General features: G+C 43.0%; 1 protein-coding gene across 1 annotated transcript in view; it reads left to right on the forward strand.

Annotated features, from left to right (window-relative positions):
- The window catches only part of ADGRB3 (adhesion G protein-coupled receptor B3), a 174,946-nt gene that overhangs the window by 90,232 nt on the left and 58,659 nt on the right, over positions 1-26,055 (forward strand). The window contains exons 11-17 of the mRNA XM_032961547.2: positions 709-777; positions 3,394-3,502; positions 14,363-14,509; positions 15,512-15,584; positions 16,415-16,520; positions 22,021-22,061; positions 25,360-25,486. Coding sequence (XP_032817438.2) covers positions 709-777; positions 3,394-3,502; positions 14,363-14,509; positions 15,512-15,584; positions 16,415-16,520; positions 22,021-22,061; positions 25,360-25,486 — 672 coding nt within the window. The remainder of the gene's footprint in view (positions 1-708; positions 778-3,393; positions 3,503-14,362; positions 14,510-15,511; positions 15,585-16,414; positions 16,521-22,020; positions 22,062-25,359; positions 25,487-26,055) is intronic.

Consider the following 26,055-nt stretch of genomic DNA (forward strand, 5'->3'; position numbering starts at 1 on the left):
GCGGGAATTTTACGCAGTTCGACGAATCCGTAGCGCTGTGCGCTAACCGCTCCACTATCGCTCCCCACACACGCGCACACTGCACACACACTTTAACTCAGCGCACTTTCATGCATTCTGAAGGGAGCGTGAACACTCTTAAGATCGTGCCCAATGTGGCTCCATTCTATCCATATAATTTTTGGGTGGCCTGCGTTCCTGAAAAGGAGAGAGGTGGCATCTTGAACTTTGTAATGTTCGGTTCAAAGGGCATTCTGCTTCCACCGGCATGATAAGCGATTCTTTTGTCGTCCGTGTGCCGGTGGTGTCCTGCGCCCACTGATGTTCCCACTCTCAAAAAAATAATTTGCTACACGTCGTAATATGGCGGGAGAATACGGCAGCTTCCTCTCTTTGTATGGCTTTCGTTCGTGATGAATATGCAATCCAAATATTAATTTCAAAGTTATCTTGGTTAAAATGGTGGAATGTTCTATTTCGGGGACGACGTGCAAAAAACACGCCCATCTCGGGGCTATTGCCTTGTTACCGATGTAGAAAATAAACCATGCTGTGTCCGTGTCCAGATTGTATTTCGTGCGATTCCCCCGTTCGTGCATGGCTTTGCTGTAGTTCATACGAATGCGCATGGGAAACCTGGAACAATCGACTGTCTGAATTGAAATAAATTTTCGTGCATTTTATTTCTCCCGCCCACCTCCACTACAGAATTTCTTGGAGATTGTGAGCAATTTGCTTTCGGACGAAAACAGACCTAAGTGGGAAGACATGCCAACGGTACGTTAAAAGCCATTAATCTTATTTCTCGTTGAGCATTCTCATGGGCTGCGTTATTCCAACACCTTTATGAGAAATGCATCTTCCGTGTATTTCAGGACGTATCCTTACACCACACAGTGAGACATGGTGAGAGAACAGAGAGTGCTAATTGAACATCATCTTATGTATTAAATGAGACATTTTAAATTGTTGGTCATGTACTATCCTGCAACAGAGAGCATGTTCTTTCCACTTGAATGGGAAACTGTTCAAGATTTTAGTGCTATTTCTGCCACAAAATTGGGGCCTCTGCTTTTAGGCTTCTTTATTTGCGTTCGCCCAATATATTGTATTTTCGGTGGTATCTTTAACAAATATTTATGTATAAACATAAAATTCCGAGCCAAGTCGCCCTTGCAAAACAGGCAATGTTTCATGTGTTTCAATGCATGTGTTTCAACTCTCGATTTAACGAAGGGTACAGCAACAAAAATAAAATACGCCTATGCATAGAATATGATTAATTCTTGGTGCTTCATAAGCAGAAGTTTGAAAAAATTAGCCTCCTTTCCTTGCTTGTTTTAAGAAGTGCCCATTGAGCAAAAAAAAAACCCAGATAACATTTTTTTTATTATTTGATCTTTCAACCTACATTCCCAATGTCTCCGAAGAAGAAAGTTTTCCTTTCATTGTTGATTAAACGAAACGACATACGCATCGGAAACATAGACACTGGCACAGAGAGAATTGAACAGGATCTGAAGAGTGCGCATAGTAGCATGGAATGATGCACGCTTTGAATTACACGAAGAGACGCAGAGAGAGACGTACGGTGGTTCAGTGAACAAAGCAAAAATTGGAGAAGATTGCATTGAATATTGAGAAAAGTGAGTGGGCTTGGGCATTAGACATCGCTTGAAGGGATGCTGGCTAATGCATGAGGCTGGTGAAGGAATGGAAGACAAAAGAATGAAAGAGCAACCACCAGGCAGATGGTGCAATGAAATTGGTTCATGTGCAGGAGTGAGGTGGATTGTGGGATTCCAGGATCACGAGGGATGATCATGGTGTGGGGCAAACGTCATCCAGCAGTGGATAAATAGTGGCTGATGTTGCTGATAATGACAATTTCCACATGTGCTTTTTAATTCGAATCATGTGTGTGTCTATATATGTATATATAGTGTAGTGGTTAGCGCCCTATGAATCCGGCCATCCGAGTTCGATTCCCGCTCATGGCCAACACCGGTAACGATTATCTGAACCGGTCCTGGGCCTACCATAGATCGACTCAGCCTAAAATGAGTACCTGGTGCGGTGTGTCAACATAAACATTAGAGAGACAAAGGTGCTGGCCACCCACCCCGTCGTGTGCTGTACCAGCCTTCATAGGTGCTCGCTAACAGCACTTTCCCCAACAGACTGTTCAAGCTATACGGGGGAGCTTTGTTTTGTTTTATAGCCACAGAAGGGTGGGAAAGCAACACACTTCACATCTATTTACCCAAGGGCAGGACATATATAAAGACAACGTTGCTCTAGTTTAGGCTGATAGACTCTTAAGCAAGTGCTGTTAGTGAGTACTCATTAAGGGTAGCACCGTGTACACCCAGCTGCTTTTGTGCCTCCGTTGCGAACACACACAGCGAACGGCGCTCATTTTTGGCTGAGCCAACTTATTGGAGGCACTTGTAAGCTTTGAACATCAAATTGCCATTGACCTGCACAGCTGACAGTCGTGTCTGGCAAGGTGGCTCAGTGGTTGAGCGAGTGACTCGCGAATGACAAAAGGTTGGTAGATCAAATCCGGATTCCATCATCCTTTCTGGGATCAATTAAATGGAGTTCCGCTTCGTGGAGGCATTCAACAGTGGATAGACTCATCCTTGGCAATGGAATGTGGAATTTCCACCACAGGCTCAGGGCTCTAAAGAGGAGTCGAGCACTGCTCCCAGCGCTCATTTGAGCAAGACATTGCGAAGGTTGAGTCAAAGCTAAATTGCAAGAACTGTAGCACATTTCACGGACAACTGCGGCACATCTTTCTTATGCAAGTCTAAGCCAGTCGCTCCCCACCTTTCTGGACACGTGGACCACTGCAAACCTTCAACAGCCTCTCCTTTTTCGTTTGGGCATTTGAGAGGGAACTTCACGAAACCATTTTTTAACCGGACGCCAAGAGTCCGGCGAGCCCGTTCGATGGCTTCGGGAGTTGCGCGATGCACGTGCAGTGTCCCGTGCCTGCCGCGCTAGCGCACGACGGCCAGGGGTCGGCTGCGTGACGATTCCGACGGCGCGAACACCACCGTGACGACAATGACAACAGTTGTCCATTTGCGACGGGAGTAGGCATGCGGTCAAAGATATACGACGTTTCGTGAAAAAAAATATTGTATTGCCGACGGATCTACAGACCAATGCCTACGTATGGCCTTGCGGGGACAAACCATCAGTACTCCGTGGACCACTGGGAACCACTGTGAATCACTGGTCTAGAGCATGCATTATTCCAGCGGGCACCATTTTAATAGGGCACCATTCCGTTAGGGCAGAGCGTTCAGCAGTGCTGTTCTCCTTTGTGAGCCGGCCGCTGTGCATGAGAGAGGGGCAACGGCGTCTCTTTGCTGCCCGCAGAATCCTCCGGCTGTGCTGGAGCTCATGCAGCTGGTGGAAGACTTCGTTCACGTGGTGGGCTCGGGAATTAAGCTCTTCAGCGACATGTACATCGCCAAGGATAACATCGGTAAGTCAAGTGGGCATTTAATATGCGGAACCTTTTGTGCTGACAGTAACGCATCCATTTGCTGAGCCATTAAGCCGTGAATAATGTATTCTGGGCACATACTTCATTGAATGCAACAACTATTCGTTTTTTAAAATCTTTTTCCTGAAAATTCCATTTTCCACTTCGGGTGGAAAGGTATTCTTTCTTATAAATATATCAATTATTACACTGAATTGAAAGTTTAGGAGACCACTTAAAATCCATATCTATTTAATGAAAACCTTTACAAAAGTTTTACGGTCGCTGGTGAAAATATAATTTAAAAAAAATACACCCTCGGCTGTCTTTGTTTTCGACATATGGCCTGAACATAAGTGCTTGTCATAATAGGATGCTTTATAAACAGCAATTATTTGACCGTGCTGCGTGTATACATTTGTTTACAGTGCATGAATCGTGTTGAAGATTTATCACGATTAGATTCGAGTGAAATGTTACTTTTTTGCCGTCTCGTTGGGATTGTCTCTCATTATGCCCACATTTGTCTTTACTTATCTGGATGTGAGGAGCATATGCAATTAATAATTATCCAACGCACGATTCAATGGACGCATCATGAGCATAAGAATATATTTTAATCAATTCACAAGTTACGTGCCGAGTGAATACATTATATTTGATCGAGTCTGGAAACACATGCGGCTTGCATTACCCAAGTGTCATTAGTTGATCGGATTACAATGCAGTTCGGTCTGTTCTTGTAGCCTATACCTGAGCGTAAGTGTGCCGTACTTCAACTGCAGATGCTTTATTGGATTCTGCAGCATTAGCAATTGCCACACAAGGCTTGTTCTATTTTTAATACTGACGCCTGTGGCAATGGAACGCTGTTTATATATCTTTGTTTCCACTCTGCACTCAATCGAGCATTCCACATTGGATATCCTCTATCAATGTGGCCATGTACTCACTTGAATATAATCAACTTATATTGAAGTATTTTTCACTAAGCCCAGCAGTGGCTGTTATGCACGTGGCTTGTAATCCAGCACTGTTAGAGGTGGTGAGGCTTGGTGTATCCCGGTACAGCAATTGAACTTATCTACATCTGTTTCAACCTGTACAGGGATCAAGCGTTGCCCTCTTGCCCACTTTGGTTTTATCCCGGTGCTCCTCACACTTGTATGTATGTACGTTGAACTTATTTTACACCGTACGTAGCCAACCATGCTCATCGGAGGTGTGGGCGGAAGGACAACCAACTAAACACAAAAAGCAGTTCTAAGTAAATTCGCTTTCAAATCCGGATTTAAAAGTGCGTAGCTACGGCAGCTTCCTAATATCGGAAGGCAGAGAGTTTCTGAACGCCACAGAAGCGCGTCCGAAGGAGCGCGATGCGGTCACCGTCGTTATTAGACGGCCAGCCGAGTTCACGTCGGGGGCGGAGCCAGGATGTCAGGCCGGGGTGACATTCAACACATTTTAACTTCAAGAATTATTTAGAGAGAGTCAGGCTGTTAAACTAGACGCCATCGGTTGGCGACACACTCTGACAATGCAGTTGCAGGGAGTCCGCCACACCGAATGTCGTACACTTACACGCAGAATGTCACCCCCGTCACCCCCCCCCCCCCCCTGGCTCCGCCCCTGGTTCACGTGATGATGGTTTATGCTTCTTGACGAGATCAGCAAGGTATTGGGGGTTCATATGGCTCGCTGTGGCAGTCCGGGATAAATAAGTAAATTATTATATATTATGATGCTAAAGAAGGCAGAATTTGTTTTTCTGGCTGTGCACCTCAGTTTTACAATGTACATCTACCTCTGTGTATCTTTTAATTAGAGGACATATATACATATACTGTACTGTATACGCTGATTTAAATGTAAATCATTAAAGAAGCACAGGCCATACCTGTGGTCGAAAGGTTAAGGTTTTAGGAGATAATTGTGAAATCTTTAGGGCTTAATATCTGAAATGCAGTGGTCACAAGGTAAGTTTCACGGGCAAAATGGTCCGTTAAAAAAAAAATCTGAATAATTTATAAACCAATTTATTTTCCCTGTAGGTCGCCTACACGCGCAAGTGAATTATTCCGTAAAAATGCTAAATACGCACGGCGCATTTGCATATTTTGGTTTGAATCAGAAACTTCCCCATGCGCAAGCGTTTCCAACGCATTTAAACACGTAGTAGGAGGCTTTCGAGACCAATATCATGCATAACAGATGTTTTTTGGTGAGATCGCGTCAATATAAATGTGTCGTTAAAACCCGCCACCACCCGACACAGCCAATTAGTTGGCGGGTTTTATCGACACATTTATATATTTACGCGATCTAACCCAAAAACCGATTTCCAAAGCATGTTTATTCAATTGACTGGACCAATTAAATGTCTTTGTTCAAATTCAGAGCAAATTTATTTTAGCTTTGTTTGCATTGTTGTTATAATGGTATTGATGCATTAAATAGTCATTAAAATACAGTACGAGCAAAACATTTTAGGAGGGTGCATGCACACTACACAGCGATATTTGGTCATGACAATGGGTTTGTGTTAATTGAATTATAGCAGAGGACACACTAAAACCTCTCTAACATGGATTAAATTAAAATCCAGAATTGCAAGTAAGCAGGAAGGCTACCCAAACTAATTAATTATTATTCGCGTTTGCACTGTGTGCCGAGCCAACGAACATCATCGTCTTCAGCACGGTGAAGCGCCATTAGTCCACCGTCAAAACATGTTAGTGGACAGTCGTTCACAATGTGTGACATCGTCTGTGGTGCTCCACAGCTGCAGGTTGGGTCAGTAGCCTGACCCCATCGGACGACCTTGTCCCGTCCGGAATCGGTTCAGCGTTACTAATTAATTAAACATGAATCTAAAACCCCTCGAACTAGAGCGTCGTTCGCACTGAAGCTAGCCACCGTGCAAGTAGGATATGGTTCGGGTATATATGAAGAGCTTTATTTTATCTGGCGTATGAAACGTGATGATCCCAAGCCCTTGGAGGCCTCGGTCATCCACGTACATGCTGTGAGTTGATCTTTGTTTAACTGAGTGAAAACACAAGAGACTGGGGGATAAGTCGCATTTGCAAGAGTCGCACTTATTTCACGAATAAACAAAATTCACTCTTCAAGCCCATCAGGAAATCTCTTAAGCCGTACACATCCAGCGGAGCTCAGCCTTCCCAACCCTGCTTCACGGGAAGTCACATTCCAGTGACGATTTTGTGCATTATGAAATTGTAAATATTAAATTAAAAGTATGCAGGTGTTGATATTAATCGGTTTCAGTGTTCAATCATAGGTAGTCACTTTACAGTGACGATTTCGTTTTTTATGAAATTGTGAATATTAAATCATAGGTATGCAGGTATTGCTATAAATGGTTTTCAGTGTTCAGTCAATATTTTACGAGTTAATTATATGTAAATGTAATGAAAATGTGGTTTTATTATTTCTATTTTATTTGCTGTATGCCAGACGGCACCCATTACTGCATAGGCTCGCACCCAAATGAGCCCGGCTTTGAGATAATTTACACGTACTCAACTTAATTATTCAGTAATTGAAGTAAAATAAAACAGAATGCAGTGTTATAAAATGACAGCACCAACACGCATGGTTTTTGGGGGCAATGCAATGAGGGCACTTGACTCACACAATCAGAATGTTGCGACTCAAAAAAAAATCGGGAATGGTCATAAACCCCGATTATCACGGTTGGCTACGTACGATGAGAAATAAGTTCAACATACACGTCCATACATAGAACTCAGCCCATCATCCCTCAAGGGTTGATTAAATGAGTCCTATGTTTGTTGGACATCACCAGTGTTTGTCCCACCGGTAGGAATGTGAGATTTCCACCCCTGGCTTCAGGCCTGCCGACAGAGATGAGCACCCCGTGAAACTCGTTAGAGCAGGGCTTAGAAGCAGAATACATCCTTGACTTACGATTATAATAATTACTATTTGAATTTCCATTTTTGTTTTGTGTAGCTCGTGTAAAATAATATTCAATTCTACAACTTTTCCAATTGCTACGAAAAAAATTACAAGCATGGAGCAGGTATATACATTTGAACAAATTGCACTTACGAGGAAGGTGATTAAAAATTAAAATGCACAGCCATTAACCCTTCTGCATTCATGGCAAATGTAATTAAACAAATGTAGAAATACTTGTTGAGTTCCAGGTTTGGTGTAGCAGTGCACCTGGCTTGGTTTTAATAAAGAACCACATCTGTTGGTGCTGCGTTGAATAATATGACCACATTCGGAGAACTATCACAAATGAACTTTAATTTCCAAAAACGGTGGACCAATCCATTTATCTTTATTGTGCGGTCGTGACTAATAGTTACGCAATGGGCTTAATCACCTCATTAATGCTCGCAGATTTATTTTGTTTGTGTGAAAATGAACGGCGAGGGCAATAATTGTGAAAAAGTACCTTTTAAAAAAAAAACACATTCAAGGAAGGCATTATGCAAAATTGAGAGCAGTTAATGACGTTTTTCCTGCCAGCCGCTGGATTCATGTTTCCAAGCACAACGGATGCGAGGACGAAGCTCAGAAGTCGCTAATTGCCCCGAAAGTCGATCTCTTTCAGACCTTTCAAACTAATATTGCCGTTCGTTTCGTAAATCAACGACTCTCACGGGGGTGCCGTCATTTAAAAAAAAACGTGGCATTGAGAGAGCACAACGGCTTCACCTGGGTGCGCTTGCGTTTACGTATACGCGAAGAATTGATTGTGATTATTCTCTATTGCCTTCACCAGCCTGAATGTAGATAAGGTATGATTGTAATGGTAGTCAAGGTCGCGAGCTGCAGTTAAACCCCCATAGCTGCGTGATGCTATTGCCTCAACATCAACGATCAAATGAAGACGTTAAATTTCGATTCTACGTGACTTTACCGAAAGAACCAAAGAAAATGAAGACGTGTTTTACATAACGATAAACATTTATTTTCTCACCTTGAAAACCATTACGGAGTCTCAAGACGCTTTTGTGGAGGTCCTGCTTGGAATTCTTGGCCAACAATCAACTCCCTACCCTTGGGAATTTGAGGCCCAAGTAGACAGCGAGTTAAGACACCCCTAGAAATGGGTTTCCATTTCACTGTTTTTTTTTTTCTAAACGTCATTCGCTAGTGAGAGGAAATTGGAGAAACCCAGAGCAAACTCATACATACGTGCTAAAAACATTAAAGCTCGGCACAGATTCCCTCTGCAGCTCGGGCGTTTTGCGCGTGTGAGTCTGAGTCGGGCACATGACGCACTCCTCGCTCACTCGTTTCAACATCCCCCGCGCCTCCGATTAGCATGGCTGGCTTAGTACAAAGTTCAACTTACACCATCACCTTTCTTCCTTCGTTTACTCCCTGCAGTCGAGTAAGTCCGTGCTGTTCACAATACTGGCAGTGTAGCAGGCAGCAGCAGCAGCAGCAGAGCAGTGCTCGTCACGCTACTATCTTCTAAGACGGGCAGCAATATGTCCATAAGATAAATGCCAATGGCGAGGTCCGCTGCTGCTGGCCACGACGAGAGGGCTTCAGCGGAGAGAGAGTCCGCGTGGTTTTGTTCCTCCTCCTCCGCCGTTGAAGGAGCGCAGACCACAGTGCACTGATGCTCGCGGGTTGCGTAATGCTCTTTGGGATGTGGTCAGTGCCATACTTCATCTCGTTTTTTTTTTAGCCGACCTGTCACACCAGAGGGGGTATACACGAGGATGGAAGAACAGAAAGTGAATGCAAGCTTGTTTCTTGCTTTGTTTTTTTTTGACACGAGGATATCAAAATAAAAAAAACCTGCCTCCATTGCTCAGCTGTGCTTTTGTGGGTATTCTGCCACTCAAATTACCGAGACCGATTGCCAGAGACTGCAGTGGACCTTGCTGCTGACGGATTGGCTTGCTCCCCGTATCTGTAGCCATAACTGTGATGAAAATGGGTTCCCCATGAACGGAGTGCAGTGCGTTCATAGAAACGCGGCCAAACAAAGGTTGGTCTTGTGCGATTCATAAGCCAAAGTGCCCCCCTGTTCCAACGAGCCGTGCGATGGGCACATTTCTTTTGGTGGCTCTGAGACATTTTGAATTCCACATTCCGATGGCAGAGGCCAGTTTCTCCATAGGACAACCACTGTTAATTTATAACCAGAAGCTTTCAATCGCTGATTGGGTGCTGTTATTTCCAGGGCAGCCAGGCCAGATGTATGTATGTTGAACTTCTTTCACAACCGTGCTAATCGGAGGTGCAGGGGAAGGACAACAAACTAAACACAAAAAGCAGTTCTAAATAAATTAGTTTTCATTCTAGATTTAGAAGTGCATAGCTACGGCGGCTTCCTAATATTGTGACGAAGAGCGTTCCAGACGGCCGCAGAAGAGCATCTGAAAGCGCGTGATGCAGTGGCCGTCTTTGTTCGATGGCGAGCCAAAAGCCGCTGCTGCGTGGATGACCGGAGTTTGCGTGATGGTTCATGCTCTTTGACGAGATCAGCGAGGTATTGCGGTTCATTTGTGGCAATCACTTTGTGTGTCATGAGTGCGACCATATATAATGTATTCTGAATAAGGTAAAAAGGAAATGCGCAGCCCTGCTACACGTAATGCCACTGCTGACAGAAAGGCTGTTCTGTCACGGAGAATGAATTAGACCGTTAATATATGTGTGCATTGTTTACTAAACTTAACGGGGTTGTTATATTTTCCTAAAGTAACTTGTTTGCGGTCATGATGCCACTAAGTCACAAACCGTTGACGAGTGAGAAGCTGCTGATCCTTAAATAAAGACAAAGATCCCCCGTGTAGCCTACACAGGCTGTTGGGGCAAGTGCTGTGAGAGATCACTTACTAAGGTTGGGTTGATAATAATCACTGGTGTTGGCTGTGAGCGGCGGGAATCAGACTGGGGTTTCCGGGTTCTAAGCTTGGAGCACTAACCACTATGCTACAGCTCCCCACATCATTAAACAGCACACACACACATGCGCTTACATAAATAAATACACACACACTTTTTTACGCACAGTTAATCCACCACATGGATCCCCCCCCCCCCTCAATTGAACAATGGAGAGTCAACTGTATTTCTATTATGTAGGACAATAATATGTTTTAAGATGTTTTTATTTAATCCAATTTCAAAGGTAATATTCATTCCTGAGCCGCTTATCACAAACAAACATCACGGGCGGCGGCAATGAGATGGAAATTTCGCTCAAACTAACTCCACAAGAAGAGGTTGACGAAATTAAATATTTCACAAAGCGTGCACGAAGGAAACAAGCGGATAAATAAGCAAAAGGGAAATAAATAAATGCTCCATCAGCATGAGACAAGATTCCCACAGAGATCTACAGCCTGTGTACTGTCTCATCACTTGTCACTTGTGTTTTGAACCCAGGGCAGGTTGCAGTGGCAGAGGGCATGACCTTGTGGAATAGGGCCACGAAACGGGAGGGATTCCTTTTAAATGAGGCCAGAGCCAGACCTCTATGGACAGCTGTGTGGAGAATGTTAAAGTTGTCTGTGGGTATTGTGAGAGAATTGATGATGGGCGATAGTCACGTTCGTTAAACGTGGTGTCCAAAGGCTGTTGAAGCATAATATGGTCAATCAAATTCTTTCATAATTTTTTTAAAATCTGTAATAATAATTTACAGCCATTTGTCATTCCACTGCGGAATCAAGGCCTCCTTTACCATGCTAGTCACGTCGGAATTGGTGAAATGGGAGGGCGGAGGGCCAGTTCAGATATCACTCGCCACTGATGTTAGCCGTGGCCAGGTATCAAACTCGAGGAGCCCGTAATCAAAGTGCAGTGTTAATCACTTTGCCACCAATCCACCCCATTTATTTATATAACAAATTACATCCATCCCAGTAGCGTTCTCTGTACTGTGTAATGAGCTCAGTACATTCCTTTAAGGAAATTATTCCGTTGAAAAATGTGTATCTTCTCAGTGAAGGGCCCTGTAATATAAGAGCACGGAGCCACTCCTGGGGCCACTTCATTAGGGCCCATCTTATTGAAGGCACCTCGTCAATCCGTCACTCTGGCTCTGCGTCGTGGCTTTACTCCTCCGTCACTCATTTGGTACATTTATGAATGTCAAACTTCGCAGCTGAATAATACCAAGGTAAAACAAACGTATGTATATTTTGTGTAATTAATTGTTTTCTGCAGTTATTGGTGACCCGGCAAAGAACATCAACTCCCTACACTTGAGAATGTGAGACCTGAGTCGGCAGTGACTACAGACATTTAGTTGTATGTCATTCGGTTTCCATTTCACGTTTTAGTTGAATAAATATTGCATTCAATAATTTTGTATCCATTCTTACGAACAACAAATCCTACCCACAAACAGGATATACAATTGATTCATCCGTTGTGTTTTGTCAAATGAATGCCTTTTGTATGAAGTGAAAACTTTTCAGGAGAATTAAGTGCATGTGATGAAATCCATCCAATTGTAGTCATAATCAGGATGTTCCTAAGGCAATACAAGGCATACATTAGGTCATTACGCGATGTCAGTCGGAGCTGTTGCATAGAAACACACTCTTTTTGGGAAAACGATTTACTCAACTTAAAAACAGGCCGCTTTTGATTAAAGTGCATTTTAATTATTCATCCAACTTCTTAATGGAAACCGAATGCGCGTTTCATTTTTGTTACCCAGTTCATGTAAATGCTTCTGCCGGAAGTTGCATATTAATATAAATCCCATGAGAGTTTAATGGAGGTTGTAGAAAAAAACTATTCATCACAGGATTGTGTGTTTCTAATGGCAGGCAGATGCATGAAAAGTGACACTGAATAACCTCTTAGTAATTTAGCCCCAGCCAGAGATTGCAAATTCATAGTTATGAAAATCACATTAACTACAGGTTATGATGCTGGACATTAAAATAGTTTTATGTTGAAATGTTTTTTCTATATATTTTTTTTATATTCAAATCTATTTTCTCACAGTTCAGCCAATTCCATTGAATTCTGGGTATAATGCAAAACATTATCTGTAATAAATGTGTAAGTAACGATCACACACGATACCTAGCTGATTTGGACTGCTGGTCGAGTGCTCGATATACATTAAGAAGATCGTGAGTTCAAATCCTGGTTTTTAGTTTATTTCAGCAGCCAACACAATCACAACCAAACCACCTTGTGAAAAGTCAGCGTTGCTCAACCTATTACAGACTGGTCCCCGCCGTGGGAATGTGGAATTTACCGTGCTGTTTCAGGACAGCTGATAGAGACGAACACTGCATCTTGCTTGTTTTAACAGGGGCACAATTTTCACACCGTGGCTTTGTTTACATTCATAGAAGAACTTGACATTGACTCCATCTGAAGATAATTTTACGTAAATTATATTTTTTTAAAGGCATAACCGTTGAACGTATCGCGTCAACCGACCCACTGAGGCCCTTTCTGGGAGGCACTTCACATCCCTACTTGGCATCTCAGGAAGCCACCGAGTGGATTGCCAAACTTAGACGTGCCGTTGTCAACTCTTCTCACAATATACGAAATAGGAAGATAAGGTTTCTAAACTCACGAAGGAAATTTGCATTTTCCTCGATTTTTATTTGGAAAGACAGACTTGTGTTTTTATTTTGTTGCCTGTAACCCTTACAAGGAGGTGTTTGCATATAAATGTTGTGATTTTCTCCTAGCCTGGTAGATCAAATGTAATGCTCCAACAAGAGGCAATATTCCTCTGTTATGATGATATTTGGTACAAAGATAACCATTGCCGTGAAAATGCATTCGCAACTTCCTTTCATGGCATTTATCTGCACTTATTTACATAATTCATGAGAAGTTTGCGTGATCCATTTGAGAACGTATTGTGGAACATTGCAATTGTATCCACCTTGCGCTCAATTACAGGAACACTCAGGTGTGTATCAAAGTACACGCCTTGGGAGCACATGCTCTGGATGATGATGATGATAATAATAATAGCAGACGATGCGCAGTACAGCATGACCCACTATACAGGTGGAGACTCTCAGTCTCAATACACGCTGCTGGAAAGAGGGCCTTTATGATTGCCCGTGAGTATCAGGCACAGTTATTGTAGATCTCCAGGCGTGTCATGGGTAATGTGCCGAATTACTACACTGATGGGCGTAGCCACAAATTATGACATACTGCTGTGTGCTGGGGTGTTATGGAGCTCGCAGGAATGAGTGAGGTTTATAATGGAACTCACTCACTCTATGTGTGCCGTAAATATAAAGGCATTGCCCTATTTACGTGAAAAGCCTAACTCAACGGTGCGTATTTATGTTGCATATGGTATACCTTCGCGTGATATGAGTGCAGCTCTTCCATTTTTTTATTGTTTTCTGTTGTTTCTGAATGTGTTTTTTTGGTCCTAAGTTGGTGAGAGCTTGAATTGCTGCATGGATATTCTGCTGAGTGAAATGTCTTTTCAATGTGGGTTTTCTGATCACATCTGGAAAGCGCTGGATTATAATTATTCACTATAATCGGTGTGTGTGCATGTGTGTGTGTGGGGGGAGCAGTATTTAAGTGATTAGCACTCTGCACTACGTACCCAGCAACCCGCCTTCTATTCCCACTTATGCCAAACACCAGTGACGATTATCTGAACCGGCCATGCCCATCCTCCTGGTTGCCTCAGCCCGTACATGAGCGCCTGGTGCGGCGTGTAAACATCGTCACAAGGGCTGTTGACCACCAACCCCTTTCGTGTGCCGTGCTGGCCTTCATAGGTGCTACTCACTAACAGCACTCGCACCTAGCAGTCTATTAAAGGCTAAACGGGGCGGGATCTTTTGTGTCTGTTCCATCCGCCGCGTGCCCCGCCCATAGTGATTGGCGTGCACAAGCTTTCGAGCGCCGAGGGCGGCACGGACTTGACGTTCCCGGTGAAGGGCCGACGCAACATGATCAAGTGGGTCAAGAGCTCGGAGGACAAGGTGGTCATCTCCAACGCGGCCCTCTCGTCCGGCCGCCAGGGTGAGAGGGGTGGGAAGCGTTCCACCGTGAAGACGAACCGCTCTACTCAGGGAGCACGACATCCTCACGTTGGCACAATGTAACCACGAGGCACCGCGCGGAACCTCGCCAATGGAATGCCAAACTCGGTTGGCGTTATTCGGGAAAGCATCGATAGCCATACATAGTTGACGTTATTCGAGAAAGTAGGCAATTGTTTTAGAATGTTGATGGATCATGCCCTTTATTTATTTATTTGTTGGGTGCCTGAGCACCGCAATAATAAATGTGGCGTTTTCGCCACAAGGACTACCCCACCTCTATTTCAGTTGGGTGATATTTTGGCTTTGAATAATAATATTAATGATGAAATACATATTTTTATTTGGAACCCTTATTGTTGCACAAGCTGGTTCCCAGTCATGAGGTTGAGAGTTTAAATTCAGGAAAAGGTCAACTCAGCCCTTAGAATTGATTAAATGATCACCGCTAGGTCAACATTATGCATGGTAGGAATTCCATAGTGGCTACCCTGCCATAGGAGTGTAGCATTTCCACGACTGCCGTATAGTCAGCAGTGGAGAAGAGCATAATTAAGTTACGTAATATTTGCACGTTATAAACTTCAACCTTAAAAAAATGAAAACATGCGTGTGTCTTGTGCAGAAACGTTTTTGCCTGATGCAACTCAGTTGGCGGCTTCAGTCACGACGTCAGCCGAATAACCAGCAGATGTCGTTTAAACACGACGTGTATTTCTCTAAAATACACGTCTTCTAAAACAAGTCACGATTTCAGACATAATGACGTCAAATGCATTGCAGTGGGGTTTTTTTTTTCTAGCATTAAAGCATTATGCATTGACTCAAAGCAGCGTTAATGCCAGGGCAATGCATGCAACATTAGGCACAAGATTCCTAGCCATTGATGATATAAAACTCACCGAGCATGAAAGGACCTCGTGTGTACATGAGCTATATTTTACGTGGTTTATTTGTGCGCGTGCTCTTGCCTTGGTTGCAGGAGAACCGCCGCTGGTTTATGTCATCGGAGTGTCTTTTTATAAGAACCTGGAAGGCATCATACCCAAGCCAAGGTAATAAATTGTGCTTTGTTTCCAAACATATTTCCACGTCAAGTGCACCACTAAATCGCTACAAAATTGGCAAAAAAATTCATAATTGTGCCTCTCGCGAAGACAACACGCGCAACGCCCCCGTTTGCACACATTGCACTATCCTCGCACGACAACAGGTAGCAGAGGAATGGCATCACACAGAGGCTATACATGCATATATACAGACGCGCACACGCCACCATAATAGGCCTTTTTACACCGTTGAAGGATGCAAACATATATAAGGAAAAAATAATGTGCAAAGAAAAAATCCTCAAAATGTGAATGCTGAGCAAAAACACTTCCACTGGCATGCTCGTTAAACATTCTCTCTTTTGCTGTAGAGCCTCTGCAGCATAGAATAGAATTAGCAGCTTGAAGTATAGTTAATCCCACGCAGACCTTACATGTTGTATTAATGTGCCTACGATGTGAAATATAATGACGGCTTATAACCCTTTTTTTAAGTTTCATGGTTAAAATGTTAGCCCAAGAGAAACAATTCAAATGCTTACCTCTTTTTCCCACCTGTAATTGGATTTGGGAATTTTTAAATATGTCATGTAGAGTTGGCAGGCACTATTTTGTTATACTAGATGTGTGTTTTGAACTAGTGAAACATTATTCGAGGAACTTAAAGATATTATCCTAATTGTGCCACTGCAAATCTATCTCGTTTAGATTTGAAAACGTTGCCAAAAACCAGCTCTCCTTCAACTTACTTCTAAACGCACTGATCTTAAACGAGTGAATTAAATGTAAACAAGTGAAATGTCTGTCCTTTGATCAGAACATTTTGTATTTTTCAGCAATGGGACCATAATAAACTCCAGGATAGTGTCTGTGACCATCCGGCCAGCACCAAAGAACAAGGACTTGCCACTTCTGGAAATAGAATTCTCTCACACATCGAATGTGAGTTCACCGTCTACTTTGACGAGTCCTATTTTTCATTTTCAGGCAACACTTATGGTGAATGGGGCATTCTGGTTGATGTGGCAGGGCAGATGAATGCACAATCCATTTAACAAATCGTAACTTGTGTTTCGGCTTCAGTGGTGGAGCAGTGGTTAACGTACTGTGCTTTGAACCCACGGACCTGAATTTAATTCCTGGCCAATGGGAAATTACATTTAAACTTGTCCTGGGCACCCCAACCCCCGCTTTCACCAACCCACACTGGCTGATTATGCGTGGGAAGGCTTTCATCCAACAATGGAATGACAATAGGCTGTGGATTATGATTTGGTCGTAAATGCAAGACACGCGGATAAAAAAAAACAACGGTACAAATAAAACATGAGAGCAAGATGCGCTGGAAAAAGTTAGATACAGGTGTAAGTAAGTTCTATATTTAGTCTCACAGTGACATGAACATACGCAAATCGATAAAGACAGTGTAAGCATGTGGGAGTAAGGGGCGCCAGACAAACGTTAGGTACAGGTGCAAGTAAACGCTACGTTTTGGTTTATTCGTGAAGTAAAGAGGGGGGAGTGAAGGGAGGGAACCAAGCTGCAGATGAGCGACCAGGGTGTTCCAAAAACCTGGAGCAGTGACACGGAGATACTTTTTTTTGCTTTACCAAAGTTTTAGCAAATGTAATTTTTAGTAGGAATACGGAGGCACTTCTGAGGCTACGGGAAGGAGTCAGCGGAACTCAGCGGTCCTTTAGGTAATTGGCAGATTTGTTTAAGAGGACCTTTAGAATGAAGATGGCCCAGTGGTGGTCTCTCCGGATATCCATGGGGACAGATTTGAGTTGAATTATTAACTTGTTTTTGGGCATTCATGCAGCAGCTTGGGCACAATTACTATTTGATTCTATAATCGTATTCGTCTTCATTTTTGCGTTGACTTTGTTATTGTTTACACTTTTAGTCCTTTTTTTACAAAGCATTACTTTCTTATTGATCCGTGTTTCACTGATTCAACACCGTTTTTTAACGTTATAGTGCACTGCAACAATTTGCTGTTATCATGCTTTTAAAACAGTCTGCCTCAGCAGCAGGCCATGCTTTCCTACCTGATGACGGACGCTTGTGTTGCACCCAAAGCGTCGTGATTTATTTTATACCTACGTGACTTTACCGAAAGAACCACAGAGTACGCTTAACTAAGTAAAAAAAATCATCGGTTAATTGTGCTGTTGCTGTGCATTTTAGTCCAGGTCTCCTTGATAAATAGACTTGTGGTCTCAATGGGCACTTGCTGAGCCGAAGATAAAGGAGTCGGTACGTCGTGCTAATACAACAATAAATTGGCTATTACAAGCCTAATTTAATTATTTAGACCCCCCCCCCAAAGAAAATATCCCAATATTCCTATCAAGGCCAGTCAGAGTTACAAGAATGGGATTTTTAATGCACCAAGCTTACACTTGCTGAATTTTGTTGTTGTTGCTATTATTGCGTCAAGCTTTATATGAATGCACATACTTCATTTCCATTATCTAGGAAGAACCGCTCAAGTGTAATGGTTCGTTATGAAGAGCGACCTACATTTGCACGATTGGCCTTTTCCTTATTGAGTAGTTTTGCTTGCACGAGAGCAAAATCGGTGCACTCGGAGAAAACCCCGTGCAGTCCGAGGGGACGTCATATCTTAAAATCTGCACGGGCAAATCGTAAACCCCATTTGCTGCACTGCCATCTCTTGGCCACCTTGTACACGCGATTAAATCCGCACAATCCATCAACTCTGCACGGCGATTTCAGCAGACGTCGGTCGCTGTTGCAGTCTCCGCCGACGGCGGGTGCATCATCGGCGTGCCATTACAGTCGTGCTCCGTGGTTAATTGGTTACGGGATGGAAATGGCAGAGAAGCTCATAGCACAGGGACTTGTCACATATCCCGTGTGCGTCTGCAAACACTTTCAGAACATCGTGTGCATTTTTTTTAATTGTTTTATTGTATTATTCCTTTTTCCCTTTTGGCGAACGTTGTCAATTTGCTTGCGAATGATTAATTCACACGTTGCCAATCGTGAAAATGCATGCTGCAGTCTTAATAATGAAATGTCTGGAAGCATTCTAGCATTGAAAATTGCTGATGTGAAGATGTATATTGAATAAGCTCATTAGTTGTATTTCTGTACATACCCAGAGGGTGGAACATTAGTTTTTAATCGTGAACTTACAAACATATATTTATTGCAGCGAAATGGGTTCAATAATAAATCATTATTAGTCTGTAGGTTTTTAATTCAACCTCACTTGCATCTAACTATAGTACTATGTAATAGCATATGCATGTGTGCGTGTGTACATATATATGGGGAGCGTCAGTGTAGCAGTTAGCTACACTGATGCTCCATTTTCCCGCTCATGGCTAACATCAGTGACAAATATCTGAACCGATCTTGGACCTCCCCAAGGTCGACTCAGCCTCAAATGAGTACCTGGTGCGGTGTGTAAACATCGCCACTGGGGAGACAAAGGTGGCCGGGCATGGTGTGGGCCTCCCACCCCCTCGTGTGCCACAGTGCCGGCCTTTATAGGTGCTCGCTAACAGCACTTACCCCAACAGTCTGTTTAAGGGGAATCTTTTTTTTTATTTATGTTCTACAATTCTGGACATTTTTATTCCATTTCTGTTCACCCACATCAGTGACAAGCGATTTTGAACCTGTCCGGGGCCCTCGCCTAGGTTATCTCAACCTTTAATAATCACCTGGAGCTGTTTGTGTACATCAGCCGTAGGGAGACGTACCCAGCCAGGGGGTGCTGCTGACCACACCACCCCATCTTACACAATGCTGGCCATAATATGTGCTCACTAACAGCACTGGGTGCCATGGTGGTAAGATGTGAACTACCTCGCCTGGTATACAGCAGGTCGTGGGTTCGATCTTTACCCTGATGCCTGCTGCATATTTTGAGCTTGCATGTTTCTCTCCCCGTGGTTGTGTGGATTTTTCTCCAGAGCTTCTGGTTTTTCCCTCATTTACAAAAATGCGTTTCGAGTTTTTGGCCGCTATACATTTCCACATTATTGTTGAGCTATCATTTGTGGCCAGGTCGCTTCTGAAAAAGAGCTATATAGCTCAGTGTGTCTTACTTGGTAAAGTAAAAAAAAAAATTGTAGTAAAGTTAACTTTTACCTGCCCCTTTGGCTTAAAAGGCCACATATTGGTTAATTGTCATTTTCTGTACGAATGTGTCTATTATTTTTTAGAAACATGTGTTCAACTGGTGTCCGCCTTAGAGATGTAGAATTTCCGCCAGTGGCTCAGGCCTACCAGTGGGGATGGGTGGGACAACATGCGCTCTTGCTTGAGCAGGGAAAGGCCTTTGGCTCCAATATTGCATTTCCGTGGGAAGACTCAAATTAATTTTAATCGACAATGATAGGTGGCTGGTCTTGACATAGCAGCGTGGATTCAAACATAATTCAGGCAAAGATTACAAATTTGCATAAACTGTTTCAGCTTGCTGGCTTGGCAAATTTACACAGCAATGCAGAGGCGTGAGCACCAGCCGTGCCAGCCAGTGCTTGATCCGCAAGCTGCGACGTTAAACGCGGTGTGCGTTCAATCATTCATTACTCGTTCCTGGACTTGTGATGTACATTATTATCATTAACAATACAGGGAAATCGGTCATGTCGCTTACATTTTTGGACGTGAGATTAACTCTTTTGCTTCATATCCGGGGAGTATTTACTCGGGGGAGATTGTGACTAATGCTACTTCATTGTTGCTTAATTTACATCCTGAAGACTTACGAAATATATTCATTACTCTACGTATTGCTGTTGTTTATAAAAAACGTGCTACATTGCGTGTGAATAATTATCTTTTATTTCACCAATTTATCTGAATAATATTTGCTGGGAGGGTTTTATTTTTTTTTCCGATCAGCAATCGCACGGACTTTACTCAATCTCATGCAAATGTCATCCTTAATGTACAGCACGTCCTCAGTCGTCATCAACATCGTCATGGTCGCTACCACGCTCGCGAAATGGCATAACCATTGACAATGCCATTTTTCATCTTCCCTAAATGCCTTATTGAGGCCCGACTCACCGCAATGCTGCTCAGCCTGTGGCTCCGAATCTTTATTTTCTACGGGCTCTTGCTGTGCCAGGTAGGTGGCTCAGAGTTGACTGAGTGTAGAGAAATGTGGCAGTGGTTGGGTGGGGGGGGGTGTGAATAACTACATCAAATTGCCGTCCGTACCACGCGAGGATTCGTGCCTCAGCCGGGTGCTGCGTGTGACAAATCCATCACAGTGAGGCACACCTCAGCAGGACATCGCTCACGTACCTCCAGAGGATCCGCCGCCGTGGTCTGACGGATTGTAAACCGTCCACGTCAGCTGTTGTGGGATTGAGCGCGGAATGTGGTCGCAATGTTTTTTAGAGATAAGAAATCAAGCTTTGGGGGGGGGGAGGGGGTGGGGCTTTTAAGTTGTTAACGCGCTGAAACTAAACTTCTTTTTTTACGTAAAATGTATCGACGTTGAATTCCGGTATTATTTCAATCAACAATGATAGTTTGAATGAACGCAGCATTGCTATCAGAAGTCCACGCCACGCCATTCGATTACATTTGCTGACTGAGTAAAAAGCGTCTGTGAAGGCAGCAGCAGCAGAGACTATTACAGTCAAGCCCTATAGCTCAGCTGGGCATTGCAAACTTCCCTACTTTTCCCCCACTTTTTGAACAAGATATGACATCTGGTGACACGTCCCTGGGTCGTAAACGTAATCTTTTGAGGTATGAATCATCCACGCAATTCCCACGTGTGGTTATGTCGCACCGTGCAAATAAACAGGGGCATATTCAAGGCCGCGTGTCATATACATGGTGAAATATGTCAGCACCATGGTTAAAATTTTCCCATATTTGAAAGACTGCTCGCAAATTTTACTGAATTGCGAAAAGGCATAGCAACCGTCGCCGCGACCATCAATATTTGGCAGGACCCTCCTGAAAGAGAGTCTTGACACTATTATAAAAAAAAAAACTAGTATAATATTAAAGTTGTGCGATTATTACATGTATAGATATTAAAATGAATGCCAGTGAATTTACGGGAGAGGTTTTTTTGAGTCCGTAAAATACATCCCAATGGAGCCATGTCTTGAAATGAAGAAAATTCTCGCCGTAATTTTCACCGCCAGCTGGCAAAGAAATGGGCGCTTGTTAACTTGTAATTTCATCTTATGCCAATACTTTATTTTATGCAAGAATTGTTCAACAAAATAAAATAAACACCAACCAACCAACTAACCAACAGGCGCCCACACCAAAATAATAAGCCACCACTACCCTGTAAAAAAAAAATCAAACTCGTAATGCTCACAGTAGCAATGCGTCTCTTAGGAGTCTGTTTTAATAAAGCGAGCTATAAAAACGCAATGCAGGGTTTTTTCCCGCTAATTCTCGTGATGTTTCCCCGTTACCGCAGGGCACGGGCGCATTCTGCTCTTCGTGGGACGCGGCGAGCAGGTGAGTAAAGTGTCGGAGCATGCCGACACTTCTCAAAGACATGCACCGAGCCGAGTGATCCACGCCACGGGGTCCTCCCCGTTGGCCGAGATTTTTTGGTCTTTTGTTCACGATGCCACCCGTCAAGGCCGAGGCGCGAGCGAGGGGGGAAAGCGTTTTCGTTATTTGTTGTTGTTGTCGTCGAAAGGACGACATTTCTGCTCGTGCATAATTGCCAGCGCGGTAAGTTATTATTTGGCAGACACAAACTCCCACCGTGGGAATGCGATGCGGAATTTCCGTCCTCTGCCTCAGGGCTACCGGTGAAGATGCGTGCTGCCACGTTGCTGCTTTAAACGGGGAGACACTTTGAGATTTTGTTTTTTTTATTTGTGGGAAGTCTCGATTTAAAGCTTTCGTGACTGCAATGATTCATCTTCTTTGGTTCTTTCGGTAAAGTCACGTAGAATGAGAATAAAATAATATTATTGTGTTATTTTATTTTATCAATTTATTATTTTATTCTCATTCTACGTGACTTTACCGAAAGAACCAAAGAAGTTGTGGGAAGTCAACAACGATCGTTTTGTGGACGGACCTAATCCTACCATTGGAATGTCGAGTATCCGCCACTGGCTCAGGGCCACAAATTAATGAGTGCAACTCAATGCTTGTTGGAGGATGAAGGCCCTTTGACTCGCCTCTGACTGATTGCATGGATATACTTTTTAAATGCTTTATTTCAAACGGACGTGAATGATTTTTGCAGTTTATTTAGTCGGAAATAGATCTTTATATGCATTGCTTCATTTTGTTTGGTTTTATTTATGATTTTAATTCAATGCCTGCAATGTTTCATGACTACACAGCTGCTGCCAATTCAGTATGCACAAGAGTATGACTCAATTATTGTTCTCATTTTGGAAAATTTTCATGAACAAAAAATATTTATGGTTTGTACAGTTTGTTTTTTAGTTTAGCTCCATAGCATAAGTGTAGTGTTGGCATATCACTGCCGAATTAGTTCCATTTTAAAGCAATTATTCTCCCATGTACGATTTGGTGAATGTCTCCTAAGCATAAACATTGACAGTAATACATTTTCCAATGCTTCTTCACTTGTGTGCATAATCCTGTGGTGATGTTGCATAACAATTTTACAACAAAATGAAACATTCATGCATCTGATAAAAATGCATATATAGACCCTCATTCAAAGTGTGTATTCAATGTTGGTTATACATCAAGCAATTCTGCTACATCTGCTGGTGCCCGAATTGAAATTCACGAAAGCCATCTTCCATTTCTCATTTCTAGACTCCGTAATTTCAGATTACAGCAACAAAGTAAATGTTTTCCTATAAGCTCAGCAGATGAGTTGAGAGTTAAGCAAATAAATAAGCAAACCAAATATTAAATAAAACTTCGTGAAATCTCACACACCAGTTTCTTTATTCTGTGTTTTGCATGCTAGGCGTAAAGAGACATGTGTGTCTGTCGATAAAAGATCCTTATAAAAATTATGAGCTGCTACAAAGTATTTTAGAGTTTAGGCATTTTAGAATTTGTGGCTTTTAGATGCTGTGTGGGAGGTGAAATGTTTGGTTCTCAGTAAATGGTAATGATTTTTGCAGCCCCTTTATGGGAAGATGTTGCGAATAAAAATAGGAAAATTAAAATAAAATAAATTTGTATTATTCACTTGTTTTTTTTTTAAAGGCTGAAACACAGAGCAGCGTTATGATTCATAAGAATTATTATTAAATGATGGATGTTTTGGAGAAGCTGCGTATTTTTTTTTTCAACACGCACACAATGACATCCAGTGTTTCAAGCAATGAGCCACTTTTTGTGATTTTCTCCAGGGTTACTAAATGAATGAGAACTGCATTATATTTCCTTGTCGCCACAAATATTGTTTTTCACTTTCAGATTATGCCAAGTCATCATCTAAGCTATGTGCATTCATGTACTGGCACAGTGGTTATCACGATGTGCTATGAACCCAGTGATCCGAGTTGTGTTTTTGAACCACGACTAACATCAGTGGCGAGTGATATTTGAACCTCGCCTTGAGCTCTCTTTCACGAACCCCGCATTGACCAGTGTGGTGAAGTATGGTGAAACAACCTCCATGGTTAAGCTTATCCGGGAGTGAATTGAAAATGTATAAACATTATTTGCGCTGTAAATGTGTCAGTATATAACGGAGCCATTGCATAATTTTGAATAGTCCTACCATAATCTGTTGTAAGAAATTATATAATTTATAATAAAAACAAATGCAAATTTATCATTAACATTTGATATTTCAACAATATTATTTCATTGGATTTTTTGGGGCCATTAAATATTTATTGTGTTATTGCTGACATGACCCAGTTTCTGCGGCTTTCATAATTATTAAATCCTTAAGCACACTACCACACGCCCTTGCTTAAATTTACCAGACCGTCGTAATGTGTGCACTACAATTCTACCACGTCGCAAGACATCTCATCTCCTAAATGCTGTGGCCACTCTGGTGGCAGTTCGCCCGTGGGTCCCGGCAACTTGTCGTTCTTTCATTTCCACTCCACCCCGTCGTCTTGCTTCCTCCAAAATCTCAATGTAATTAAAACTAATTGAACAGGTTGAGTGGTCGTGTTATCGATTGAATTCCGCATCCAATCTATAACCGACCCAAGGCAAAGAACACAAAAGCACCCTTATTAAGAAATGGAGGGCTGATTGTGATTGCATATGAGGTGCACTGCATTTGTCAGTAGTCCGAATAAATCAACAGCGCCGTAGAAAAGTGCTCGCAGTGATGTGGCCCTTTTATAGATAGGTGGTCATCAAATTACTTTTATCCTGCTGGTGGTGACTCGTATGGCTCATCAGGACTGATGCCAGTATGTATCTACATAGCAATCATCGCCCCCTGCTGTCAATAAAACTTGGTAGGACCTTGCTGGTGAGGAGTCGTGAGACTCGGTGCCACTTCTCTGAGTAAACAAGTGCAGGAGAAGTCGTAAGAAGGCCCTCCTACCCTCACAACTCACTGCATTGTGTGAATGTCAGGCGCGTGGGATCGCCTCGTTGCTAAGAGCCAAATGGGGGAGAATGTGACAGCTGTTGCTTGGGCTAAAGCGGGGAATGCCCACCCTCTGCAAGTTTCCGAATGAAAATGTCTCAATCTGGTTCCATGACACCGGCAACGCGATTGCGACATGCGGTGTGAAAGGCAGGTAAGAAAAAAACAATCGTCGTCATCTTACCGTAGCTTCTCATGCTCTAAAGAAAAAAATAATTCTGCTTCTCTCTTCCTGCCGACCAGAGATGCAACGCTCGGCAAATGGTCCCCTCGCTCCTGCAAGACGTTACTGAGCGACGCTGGGAAGACACTGTGCCAATGTGGCAAGATCTCTACGTTCACTGTTCTGGCCCAGCAGGCTCAAGCACAGGTACATGGTCAAGCTTTAACCCCACCCCCCACCCCCCCTGCGGAACTGCTCACTGTTGACACACATCGCCTTTGCAGTAAGGAATGGTGTATAGGAAGTTGACAGGGATCTGTGCCTGACATGTATGTACGTACATGGCAGGGACTTCTTTCAGTCGGTCAACCCATGGCAGCTCGGTCTGCCGCGTGACCTCCTGCCAACGGGCGTTCGACACTTCACGTGGCTTCAAAGTGCACCTAGCCTGGCACGAGCGCCGTGGTGACGTCACCGCCACGTCGTGGCGAATGGCAGTGGTTGTTGTTCAACTTCTTTCATACGTAGCAATCGTGCTAATCATAGGTGTGGGGGGAGGACAAGAAACTTAACACAAAACGCAGGTCTAAAGCAATGTTTTTTTTTCCAATTTAGATTTAAAATTGCACAGGTCCAGCGGCTTCCACATTGCCATAGCAATGTGGAATTTTCAACGAATGGCTCAGGGCCATTAATAGCATCTCCAATTAGCACGTTTGGCTACGTACAGTGAGAAAGAAGGTCAGCAAACATACATTTATAGATTTGAATGATGC

Source organism: Petromyzon marinus, chromosome 27, assembly GCF_048934315.1.
Source record: "Petromyzon marinus isolate PM22_M1 ecotype Great Lakes invasive population chromosome 27, UKy_Petmar_22M1.pri1.0, whole genome shotgun sequence".
Lineage (NCBI taxonomy): Eukaryota > Metazoa > Chordata > Hyperoartia > Petromyzontiformes > Petromyzontidae > Petromyzon > Petromyzon marinus.